This window comes from Myodes glareolus, chromosome 21, assembly GCF_982192425.1.
Source record: "Myodes glareolus chromosome 21, mMyoGla1.1, whole genome shotgun sequence".
NCBI classification, from domain to species: domain Eukaryota; kingdom Metazoa; phylum Chordata; class Mammalia; order Rodentia; family Cricetidae; genus Myodes; species Myodes glareolus.
In genome coordinates, this window is record NC_142046.1 from 16414900 (window position 1) to 16426529 (window position 11630).

The 11630-nt window shown below is 55.1% G+C and overlaps 1 protein-coding gene across 4 annotated transcripts in view; it reads left to right on the plus strand.

Annotated features, from left to right (window-relative positions):
* Positions 1–11123, plus strand: part of Ntng2 (netrin G2) — a 61822-nt gene extending 50699 nt beyond the window's left edge. For 3 of the 4 annotated variants that reach the window (XM_085681444.2, XM_085681445.2, XM_048431900.3), the window contains exons 6-12: positions 330–356; positions 1218–1355; positions 4540–4614; positions 6310–6411; positions 8010–8177; positions 9459–9593; positions 10166–11123. In XM_085681444.2, coding sequence (XP_085537570.2) covers positions 330–356; positions 1218–1355; positions 4540–4614; positions 6310–6411; positions 8010–8177; positions 9459–9593; positions 10166–10398 — 878 coding nt within the window. In that variant the 3' untranslated portion in view covers positions 10399–11123. The remainder of the gene's footprint in view (positions 1–329; positions 357–1217; positions 1356–4539; positions 4615–6309; positions 6412–8009; positions 8178–9458; positions 9594–10165) is intronic. The other variant, XM_085681446.2, reaches the window with a different exon arrangement.
* Positions 11124–11630: the final 507 nt, after the last annotated feature.

The window sequence follows — 11630 nt, forward strand, 5'->3', positions numbered from 1 at the left end:
CCTGGTGATATCTCTGTCCATGAGGACATTGTCCTGCCTTAGGGATCCTGAAAGTTGTGGCTAAACAGGAGGGAATGCTTGTCACAGTGTCCCTTCTGGAAAATGGACTAAGCGCAGCCTCCAGGCAGTCAGGGGTGAGAATTGTGAGAACGGTTGTGGGCCCATAGGCTGCCCGTGACCCAGCAGATTCTCGGGCCCTTCAGATCTCCTTCCCTTTAGTAGGACTGGAAGACACCTCCGTGGGCTCCCCTGCCTTGTACAATGTCCTGTGCCAGGTTGGGGTGGCCAGGTCTCGTGTCTAACACTGTTACCCTCTTGTGCCCCTACAGGTGCCGCTGCAGGCTCCGCCTTTGGCAGTAAGTATGCCGCACTTAGTACAAGACTCTGGGGCTGGGCCTTCAGAGTGGACAGGAACGGGCTTCTGTCTCTCCAGGCCTGGCCTGTGTTCCCCCTGCATCTAATCACACCCAACTGCTTCTCCACCTCACTCCAGGTCTCCTAGGAGCTTTCTCATGCTGCTTTGGAAGAAGGACAGGGCCTTTGTGCATTTGTGGTCCCCTGACCCCTGGGTAGACAGACTTCCATTCTGCCCTTTGTACACAGCCAGGATAGGGTTCTTCTCTATTCGTGGCAGTGTCTGTCCCGAGTTTGGCCATTTGGTACCTCCTCCAGGCCTGCTGGAGGGGACAAGCTCTGATCCCAGTGCTCTGGATGTCAGGGAATGTCACGCTGGGAAGGGGCATCTGCAAGAGTGCAGGTGTCTTAGAAGCCCCAAGAATGGTGTGTGTGGGGGGTCTGATGTGGGTACCTGCTAACTCCCATCCTCATGGTGTTCCAAAGCGTTTAGTGGAGGCAGGCGGCTGTGCAAAGCAGGGCACTGTGGCATCTCATTTAAACATTGCAAACTCACCCTGCCCCAAAAGATGTCCTTACTCCAGAGTCAATAGGGAAGGGCTTGTCAGTGTTAAACTGTGGCAGATCCCGAGCTTTGTGGATGTCTCCAAGGGCTTCACCACCCTTCACCGTGTTTCTATGGGGACACGCCCTGCCTGCCTATCCTGCCTCAGCCAGGTTGGCCCCTGTCTGAGATGCTGGTGGGCAGAGAGAAACTGGACTCTTAAACATCACTAGTATTTGCCTCCAACATCAGAGTTAAGTGAGGACTTCTCTGGGAGGTCCCTACTCCACCGTTTCCTGCTTTCTCCGTGTCTTGCCAGGTACCAGCAGGTCTATCAAAGATTCTGCGCCCAAAGCCCCTATGGCCACTGAGGCCACAAAGAGGGGTCCTATCACTTCTGTCCCCTCCACATCTACCATCCAAGCCCCTGCAGTCCCCAGCACCCCACAGCCCACAGGTAGGTATGAGAACACACCCGAGGGTGCTTGCTCCCTCCCTTTTTGCCTCCCTCACCCAGGGAAGAGCAGATGCTTGCTTCTTAGAGTAGAAACTATTAGCAATCTAGCTCCTTCAAAGCACTGGCTGAGGGGGTCCCCAGGCCATCTCAGTAAACCATCCCAGCCAGGAGTCCTAGCTAAGGCAACCACTGAGGCTCCTGGAATCTTCTTGTTCCTTCAAATGTTGTAAAGAGGAGCCCAGAGGTCAGTGTAGCCAAGGGGACAGGGGACCTTGTGGGAGGGTGCCCATGACAACAAATCCACTCAGATATTCAGTAAGAGATAACAAGATGGTGCCTTGTTACCCAGACATGCTCTGTGATCCATCCATGGAGCTGGCTCAGGCTTTGTCCCTCCCTGGCCACCTCCTGGGTTCTCCGTCCAGCTGCTGGCCAATGGGAAGGACAGAGCCGGATTAGTGGAGATCAGGGCAGGAGGAGCCTTGAGAGGAAGCCGATTCCTAAACACCTGTGAGCAGAGCTAGGCCCAGACCGACTTCCTGGCTGGCAGCGGTGACTACAGGAGCAGCTACACCTGGGCCTAAAGACTTGACTGCCTGTTTGCCCTCCCAAAGCAGGATTGGTGCATCCAAGTGGCGCGGGATCCCAGTGTGGCCCTCTGGACTCATCTGGGGAAGGAGTGCCAGGTCTAGCCCACTGCAGATGCTGGGAATCTAAAAAGATTCCTCCTCCCAGAGTGTACCAGCAAGATGGTGGCCAAGTAACTTCTTTTTAGCCCCAGTAACATATTCCTCCCTCCCCCCCTCTCAGGGGAGACATGGTGACAACTCCTTGTTCCTTGGACCTTTCTTCTCTCTCACCCATTGTCCCTACCTAGACACTTCTTACCCCTGGCAGGTGACATCTCAGGATGGAGATTCCCCCAGCAGCTGGGGAAGGGATCAGCCCTACACTCTGTCTCGCCTCTGTCTACTGCGCAGGGCGGCCTCTTCAGGTCCACTGGCATCCTTGAGAAAGTTACCTTCCCAGGACCACACCACAGCTCGCTCTGAATCCCTCCTCTTTATGGGGATGTGTGCAGAGGGCTGAACCCGGAGATCAAACCTTTCAGAGGAAACTTCTTGCTCCCAGGAACCCCTCTGAGGCAGAGGAATCTGGGCTTTGAGGCCTAGCTGCCTCTGGAGACCTTTGCACTTGGTTGAGAATGTGATGAACCGAGGGGACCAAAAATAACCAGGAAGGGACCGGGCGCTCTGTCTGCCACTGACCGGTGGTTCATGTAGGGTGGGGATAAGCACTGACTGCCAGATACTGAGGGACCTTGAACCAACTTGGAGGCTGGGTAGGGCAGACTGAAGTTGGAAGGTAAATCTGAGAAGACAGGGAGCCCAGAGGTCGCTCTAAAGGACGGGGTCTGAGTTAGGAGAGTCCCCTGGAGCCCAGGGCTGACTGACTCCAGGATTTTGCTAGTGAGCAGCAGGCATGCCCATCCTCCAGGCTGCAACAGCGAACTCCCAGTGAGTGTCAGATCTGCAATTCTGAGCCCTGTGCTGGATGGCTGAGCTTTAAGGGGAGGAAATGGCTTCAAGGTAACAGTCAGCAGCCTGCACCTTCTCATCTAGGACATCCTTAGCTCCTGTGTGACCATTGAAGCCTGTACCCAGAGTCCCCAGGACACTTGGCATACCTCTGGTCTGGATGCCAGTTGCATTCAGGTGTCTGGCTGGCTGCACAGCGTTCTCTCCCTAGTCTCCCTGGAGGAAGGCGTTGAGGCTTGGGAAGAAACCACTGCAGCTATGGTATGCAAATTATACCTCAATAAAGCTGGTTAAAAAAAAAAAATAGAGAAACAGCTTCCCAAGGTCTTAGGAAACACACATGCCAAGCTGTAACACAGGGCTGATTCCGTTCACTCCCTCCCCCCTCTGCCACTTGGGGCTACTGCCCCTGAAGTCCCAAGTGTTTGGAAATGGTCCAAGCTTTAAGACATAGCTAACGTGGGCTCTTGATCCCAAGGATCCTCTTCTAGTCTTGGCACACAACACAGGACCCCTGAGTGTGTCCCAGCAGAACCAGAGAGAAGCTTTCTCTTCCTGGACCCAGTACCTTCCACAAGGTTCTCAGACCTCTTTGGCTAAAGTCCAGCTGGGCCTTGATACCCCAGTCCCAGAAGTTTCTGTCTCCTGCCAATGTCAAGCTGTCTGGAAGCCCCTAATCCTTCCCAGCCTCCTCATGCGGGTAGGGGGAGCCAAGCTCAGAAGCAAGATGCCTTTGGGGTGGATTTACCAGGGCTCTTAATTAAGCCCTTGCCAATTTGGGTCCTGCGGCCTTGTCTCTTCACTGAATACCATATTAATGTCAATTTGATGTCCAAAGACTTCAAGCTCCCAGCTGGGAATCTCCTGCTGTTTTTAACTGGTAGAATTTCTTTTTCTTTCTCCATCAACCACCATGGTAATCTTTTTTTCAAAAGGGAAGACATCAGCTCCTCCCTGATGCCCCCCAACACACACACACACACACACACACACACACACACACACACACACACACACACAACCTTCTCCCAGTTCTGTCCTTTGAATTTGTCAGTGATTGTCGACTATGTTCCTTGCTTTGTGTGCAGCTTTGGGAACTGAAGGGTTGGGGCGGGGAGTTGGTGAGCCACGATGAGGTCCCTGATCCTCAGTCCAGGGATCAGAGGGTAGAAGGGTAGTGATCAGAAAGGCGAGTTAGACATCGGAGGACACTCTGGGGAACCTTCTAGAACCTTCCTCAATGTGTCTTGTCTCCTTGGCCAGGACATTGTCCACCAGCACTGCACTAGCCTAAGGTTTCACACATAGGATTTGTTCAGATTGGCCCTTCAGTCACAACAGAAACCACAGAAAGAGGGAAGAGTCCTTGCAGGCAGTGTCCCAGAGAAGGAAGGACTATCCACAGCCCACAGGGCCTCAGGCATGGGGGTCTCAGGCATGGGGGCCTCCTCTCATCAGGCTTCAAGTGTGTGCATGCATACCCTCCGCAGGCTGCAATAGCACAGACGCACCTCTGTAGCGGAAATGGAGCCCAGTCCTTTGGCCAATGTTGACGGAGCGTGGAGTGTCACTTCTTACAGGGGCCTCTGGGAGGGTGGGGACACCATCCCTCACGTGACTTGATTTCTTCTCTTCTTCCTCTCAAGGGCAGACCAAGCCACCTACTGTTGCCCCACTTGGTGATAGCTCCCTCTGGCCCCAGGTGTCCACCAGTGCAGAAGGTATGGGGGCAGGACCTATGCAGGGTCTGAGACTCTGGAAGCTCCCTCTTAGACCCTCGGGCCCCTTCCTCTGTAGAAGGGGTGGCAGACTTATATGGGAGGCCTGGGTAGGAGGGGGCACCGAGAACTGAAAGTAGTGGGAAAGAGAACTCAGTAGTTAAAGCAAAGAGGTAAAGGACCTGGCAGCCACTCTCACCTCTCCTCCCAGTCCTGCCCCTATTGGAAGCCAGTAGTGATATCGCTAAACCTTCTCCAAGGGCTTCAGAGTATGGAGAAGGAACCGCCCTCTCCCTCCTCACGATGTGGGTCCCAGGATACCTGGGCAGCTGACAGGGCTCAGAATAGGGGTGACTATGGATAAATAAAGGTGGCAGGAGAGGCCTGGTGCAAAGACAGCCCAACAGGGGACAATGGCAGCTACATGAGGTTGTGAGCTATGTAGAACCCCCCACCCCCACCCCCGGACCAGGTCAAGAGCACTATTCTCCCACTGCAAGGGAACACCCAAGAGAGGGGACTCATCTCTAGTCACATTGGATGTTCATGGGCTCGCTTGCCTCTTCAAGAAGGAAGGTTGTCCTCAGTTGTCCCCAGGTGACCTATTGTCAGCCCTATTGTCCTTGTCCTATCCAAACACCTCAAGCGCCCCTCCAGCCCGGGGATGAATGAGCCAGGCTTTGAGCGCCCTCTGCTGACAGTTTCTTTCACAACTCGGGATGATCGGAGCTTTAGCTTACAGCCTAGAGGTCGGTCCCTCAATCAACGATCCTCTCTGGCGATGAATACACTAGTCAGCTCCTGCTCTGGCCCCACTAAAGGACCAGAAAGTCCTAGAAGGAAGTACAGAGGCTAATGTCTCTGTGATAGTAGAATGCTCACCTCTAAGAATGGGGCTGAGCACTGGTGGGATTCCAGGCAGGGAAAAGCTGCCTGCATTCTTGTCTAAATGGCACTTGTGAGTCACACCCAATGACAGTAAAGGACCCACCGTAGCTGGAACAGAAAGAAGCCCTCAGAGGAAAGATGGTGCAGTCTTAAAACTATTTAAGAATAGTTGTGTGTGTATGCCTGCGTGCCTGGTGCCCATGGAGGTCAGAAGAGAGTGTGGACGCTCTCGAACTCTGGAACTGGAGGTCCAGAGCATTATGAGCTGACACATGAGTGCTGGGAACTGATCTATGTTCTCTACCAGAGCAACAAGTGCTCTTAACCACTGAGTTACCTCTCCAGCCCCAAGATGCAGTATTTAATGCCAGGTTTAGACTCAGAATTTGATGACCAGGGGAGTTCTGGGGACAGAGGGAGAGAGCAGAAGGGCGGTGATACTTGCTTTCTGTCATCCAAATATCTTTCAATGTCGGCAAATGCCTTAGAGTGGGGGGTTAGGAGAGGGAGAAAGTGTTTGGGGATTGGTACAGCAAATGGGTAGGTGTCTTCGGGGGACCAGAGGCTGTGGGGATGCACTCATTGCTACAAGGTGCTTCAACCTGGAACTCCACAACCTGGGACTCTCACTCCACACCCGAGGGCCATGTGGTCTCTCCCTGTCTCAAATGCGAACGGTTGACAGGGTTGCCTGGCACCAGCCTGAGACACTCAGAAGTCTTGGTCTAGCCTCTTCATGGTTCCACACAAGTGGCTTGCCCTGGCGGATGACCATGGCAGGTGTAAGCACTTGTTTCTCGTCTCTCTAAGCTGTGCCCATCTCGGCTGCCGTCCCCTCCCGAGTCAAGGGCTCCACACTTTTCCAGCTCAAGCCCAGATCTCCTCAAGTGATACCCATTGAAGAATTTCCAGGTAAGATGACCCGGGCTGTGCCTCTAGCCTCCTCCCCAGATCGCTGGACAAACACAAGGCAAGACAGAGAACCCTCCCAGAATAGCTGGGTCAAGGTTAAGCAGCGTCTCTCTGGCCCCAAGGGAGCTGAAAGCGGGGATGAGTCAGAAACCAACTCCCGCACAGTGGGCAGGCACAGGCAGGAGAAGCAGCTGCCACAAATAGCCTGACCTGGCTCCCCTGGGAGGTGTGGCCCAGGGGCTTGTCTTGGTTGGAGTGGAATCTGGGGCACTTGGGTCACTGGCAATGCTCTTTGGGGGCATCTGGAGGATGTTTTACCTCCTCGGTGTCTCTGGAGGGCCCAGGTCAGGAACAGGTCAGGCAGACCCATGGGTGGGCAGGCCCACCAGTTCCTCTAGATGTATCTCAAAGGCATTTCTCCAGGGTTTCCTGTGACTTTGATCCTATGGAGATGAGATCAACACCACCCTGAGCATCACAAGAGAGGGGGAGCTGCCGGGCAGTGGTGGCGCACGCCTTTAATCCCAGTACTAGGGAGGCAGAAGCAGACAGATCTTTGTGAGTTTGAGGGCCAGCCTAATCTACAGAGCTAGTTCCAGGATAGCCAGGACTATGGAGAAACCCTGTCTCAGGAAAAAGAAAAGAACGGCCTGCAGTATGGTAGGCTGGAGACGTGGCTTGGTTAGCAGAGCGCTTGCCTGGCACACGGGAATAGACCCTGGGCTGGAGCTGCAGCACAGCACTAACCGGGTGTGGAGCAACCCCAGGAGGTGGCGGTAGGAAGGTCAGAAGTTCAAGGTCATCCGTAGCAACAGCTGGAGTCAGCCTGAGCTACCTGAGACCCAGTATCAAAGCAACAAAACCAAAACCACGTGTGGAAGGGATTGTGCACAGTCCCACAATGGCTCAGAGGTAGCTCTCTTTGGTTTGAACTGTGCAGTGAGATTCAAAAGCTGGACTGGGGCCAGAGGAAGTCAGGTGATGATGCCCAGAGTCTTGCTGAAACTAGCAATACAGAACCGATCAAGTTTGTGGGGAGTTCTGGCTAGTAAGGAGTCCCAGCTAGTAAGGAGTCCCAGCTAGTAAGGAGTCCCGCAGGACTTGCAGGGACAGGGACATCAGTCAGTTTCTCTCTTCCAAAGCAGCATGGAAGGAAGGTTTTCTGTCCCGTTCCATCATGTCCACATTTGTGCATGACTCTATTCATCCACGGGCCCCTGAGGGGACCATGGCAAACACGGAACCCTGGCACTGCCCTCTGCAAATGCAGCCTGCAGCACGACCCCACCTACCTTGCATGAATCAACTGCTAATCAGCCCCAGCACATGGGCATCCTTCAGACAGCAGTCTGTTCTGACACTGGGCAGGTGTTAGCATGCCCTGGCCTCCCTGACTCCCTATCCACAGGCCTCCTGGGAACTCAAAACTAGCAGAGTTAGCTTCATCACATCCTGATCTGGGGCCTCTTTCCCATCCTTCTCCCAAAGATGCCTCCACCCACCTTCCCTGTATATTCTTGGCATGTCCTTCTCTGTCTGCCTCAGTTTCCCCCAAATGCTCACTGACCACTGGTGTTTCTCCCACTTGGCTGGTCCAGACTGTGAGTGCTACGGCCATTCCAACCGCTGCAGCTACATCGACTTCCTGAACGTGGTGACCTGTGTCAGCTGCAAACACAACACTCGAGGTCAGCACTGTCAGCATTGTCGCCTAGGCTACTACCGCAACGGCTCCGCCGAGCTGGATGACGAGAATGTCTGCATTGGTAAGTGGCGGTGGCAGGGGTGGGTCTCAGGACCCCTGGGGAGGAACCACCGGGGAGGTCCAGACCCTCCAGGGTGACGCCCTCCTCATCTGAGCATCTCTAGGGGACCAAAGCCCTTTGATCTGCTGCTGTGACTGTGGGCGCTGGAAAACACAGGCACTAGTTAGAATCAAAGGCTTGTGCACATTTGCCATCCCCTGTCCTCTCTGGACGCTCCAGAAAGTTGGGCGGGGGGTTAGCCAAATGGTTTCTATCTCTCCTGATGTTGAAACTGCCCTTCAGATTTTCAGAGCCAGCCTTGTAAAGCTGGGCCTGCCATCGTAGGTACCCACTCTTTCTTTGGTGTTCTGTCCCAGCACTGGCTTTTCTGTAGAGAAGTCCCAAGGTGTTCCTTGGGCCTGGACAGGGGACAGACCCTAAAAGGCAAACCTATAGCCCCCAAATGACACCCAGTAGCATAGAAGGGCAGTCAGGACGGCCTATCTCCAGGCCTGCTTCCAGCAGGGGTCAGGTCTCAGGCCTGTGAGCAGCAGGATCCTAACCAGAAGCCAGCAGGACCACAGCCCATCCCCCACCAGCAGCACCACCTGGCCTGCTCAGTTGCAAAGCTAGAGCTGTCACTCTGGATCATGGCTGAGGCCTTCAGATAATTCCATCAGCTCTAAAGTGATCAAACAGAATTGTGTTGCCAGTGTCACACAGGGCCAGCAGCAGGGACAGGGCAAGGCCTCTGATCTGATTAGAGGTGCCCCCTTTTTCTTGTCTGTCTGTGCCTCCATCTCAGGCCAAACACTGGGCTTCAAGAACTGGGGGTCAGGGACACACACACCCTACACGCAGTCATGCATGCACACACACACTCCCCTCCCCGCAAACCAGCTAGAGCAGGCAGTGAGCCGCTCTTCCTCCTCCAGCCTTGGGGAGGGGGAACAGCCTCCTGGATAGACACCGGTCACCTATCACACTGTTAGTTTTGGATGAATCAGCCCCCTTCAGCGTCCAGAGAGGGAAATGGGACTGACTGAGGCCTCACAGTGGGACTAGGAAAAGGGTGTTGGATACCAGGAGAGGGAAAACTATAGAGCCTTCTCTAGCCATGTGGATGCCCCAGCTGTCCCCACTGAGGCCCAGCCACGAGCTCTCTTGTGGGAGCGTGGCCAGGGAGCACAGAGACGAGCTAACAGAGATATAAACAAGAGCTATAAAGTTGGGCCTGGGGCAGAACCTATTTGAACGCTGCCCTTCCGACTGCACGTGCCCCATGCCCTTGCTCCTCCTCAGAATGTAACTGCAACCAAATCGGCTCCGTGCATGACCGGTGCAACGAGACAGGCTTCTGCGAGTGCCGGGAGGGCGCGGTGGGGCCCAAGTGCGATGATTGCCTTCCCACGCACTACTGGCGCCAAGGATGCTACCGTGAGTAGACCATTCCCTGATGGTGGAGCCTTCAGACTGGAGGAGTATCCAGAATGGTGGGAGGGGGTCTACATGGGTCTGCTGCGAATTAGGGTGGGCTTCTAGCAAGCAGTTGCAGCAAGAAGGGCGTGATGCAACCCATGAAGGGGTTCAAAGTGGGTGGGTGGGGCTCAAGTGGGTATTGTCAAGTCTTCAGTGGGTGGAGTCCATGGCAAGTGGGAGCCAGCAAGGAAAGGGAGCTGACTGGAGTTGGCTGAGTTGGTTGCTCTAAAGAAATGAAGGCTTGGGGGAGACCCAAGGGACATAGCCTGGGAGAGCGCTCCAGGTACCCGCAGCAGAGCAGGCAAAGCTCTGGAGGCAGACAGCAGGTGCTCCTGGGGAGCCGCACCGCTGCCGGGGAGGAACTGGGGACAGTAGGGCTAACAGGCGGTGGACAGGCATGGGCCGGATCCCAAGCAGGGTGTGCGTCCTAAGCATCGAGAGCTCGACCCGGGGGCGGGGGTTCCCAGAGCCCCATTGCAGAAGCTCAGTCCCTCCTCCTAGCTGCCTCAACTGTTCCCTCCGGCCCGCAGCCAACGTGTGCGACGACGACCAGCTGCTCTGCCAAAACGGCGGCACCTGCCTGCAGAACCAGCGCTGCACCTGCCCGCGTGGCTACACCGGCGTGCGCTGCGAGCAGCCCCGCTGCGACCTCGCTGACGACGGTGGCCCGGACTGTGATCGCGTGCCAGGCACCGCCCCGCGCCCCGACACCCTGCTCGGATGCCTGCTGCTGCTCGGGCTCGCCGCCCGCCTGGGCTGCTGAGTCCGCTCTAGGGGTCCGGGAGTCCCGGGCCCGACGGCGACACGGGTGCGGCCGAGCTGCTCCCAGGTGCTACTCGCAGAGTCCTCCCTGCTCCGCCCACGCTCACCGGCCCCTTCCGACACTGTCCTCACCGCCCACAGGGGGCGCTGTGGAGCCCTGGCCCGGCGGGCTGCAATTTTCAGATTTTTTTTTTAAATGTCCCAACGTCCCTATATTTTTCCTTTGTTTCTTTGCTTTCTTCTTCTCCTCATTCTTCCTCCCCCCTCTCCCTTTTGCTGGCGGTGAGACAGGGACTGGGGAGAAACGCTGCTCAACCCAACACCCGCAGGTCCTGCCCCACCCACCCACACACACAACTCTCGCGCACACCCCAGCGCCTGTTCCTGGCTGGCTCCACCAGCCAGCGGACCCGGAACTCCAGTTGCCTACAACTGTAGTCGCTGACTTGATTCTCTTTTGTATCTTTTTTCTTTCTTTCTTTTTTTTTCTCTCTCTCTCTCTTTCTTTTTTTTTGCACTCACCAGACCCCAGGCCCCCAAGGAGGCCTGGAGACAGAGGAACTCACTGTCTGAGGGATGGGTAGGACAAAGTGCGGAGCAGAAACCTTGTTTTCTAGAGAACTATTTTGTTTGTATCCACTGTCCTTGTGGAGGGACTCGGGTGGGAGCTGGTCACCGAGGGTGGCTGATGGTGAGCAAGCCCACAGTAAAAAGAGTTCACAGCTGCCTCTGCCCTCTTGCTTTTGGTAATGATAGACACTCCCAAAGATCTGGATAAAGAGAGGAACCCACAAAAAAGCCTTAAAGAAACAGTTCCGTAATGGGAGCGCTCTTTCCCAATCTGTCCTCTCCTGGTCCTCCCCCCACCCTCGTGTTTCACCTTTGGCCAGGCTGCTGGCCACCACCTGGTAGGTATTTTTCCAAACAGATGTGCCCCTTTTCCTACAGCTCCTTTCAAATTTGGAGCACCTGCTATGGAAGCCCCAGGATGATAACTCAGGGAGCATCCTCGAGGCTGAACCCCATGCTAATTTGTAACTCTCTTCTGTGACCCCCTGGGATAAACGTGTTATTTCGACCCTGCTGGCTTTGGAGTCTCAGGTCCAATGTGAGGTTACACAGAACTCCCAGGCTGCAGGCCTGGCCACTGAGTCCCAAGGTAGGCATGGCACCTCCTTGCTTGCTCAGGTGCTTGGTATGTGAGGACCCAAAAGGTCATGGCAGTCGGCCCAC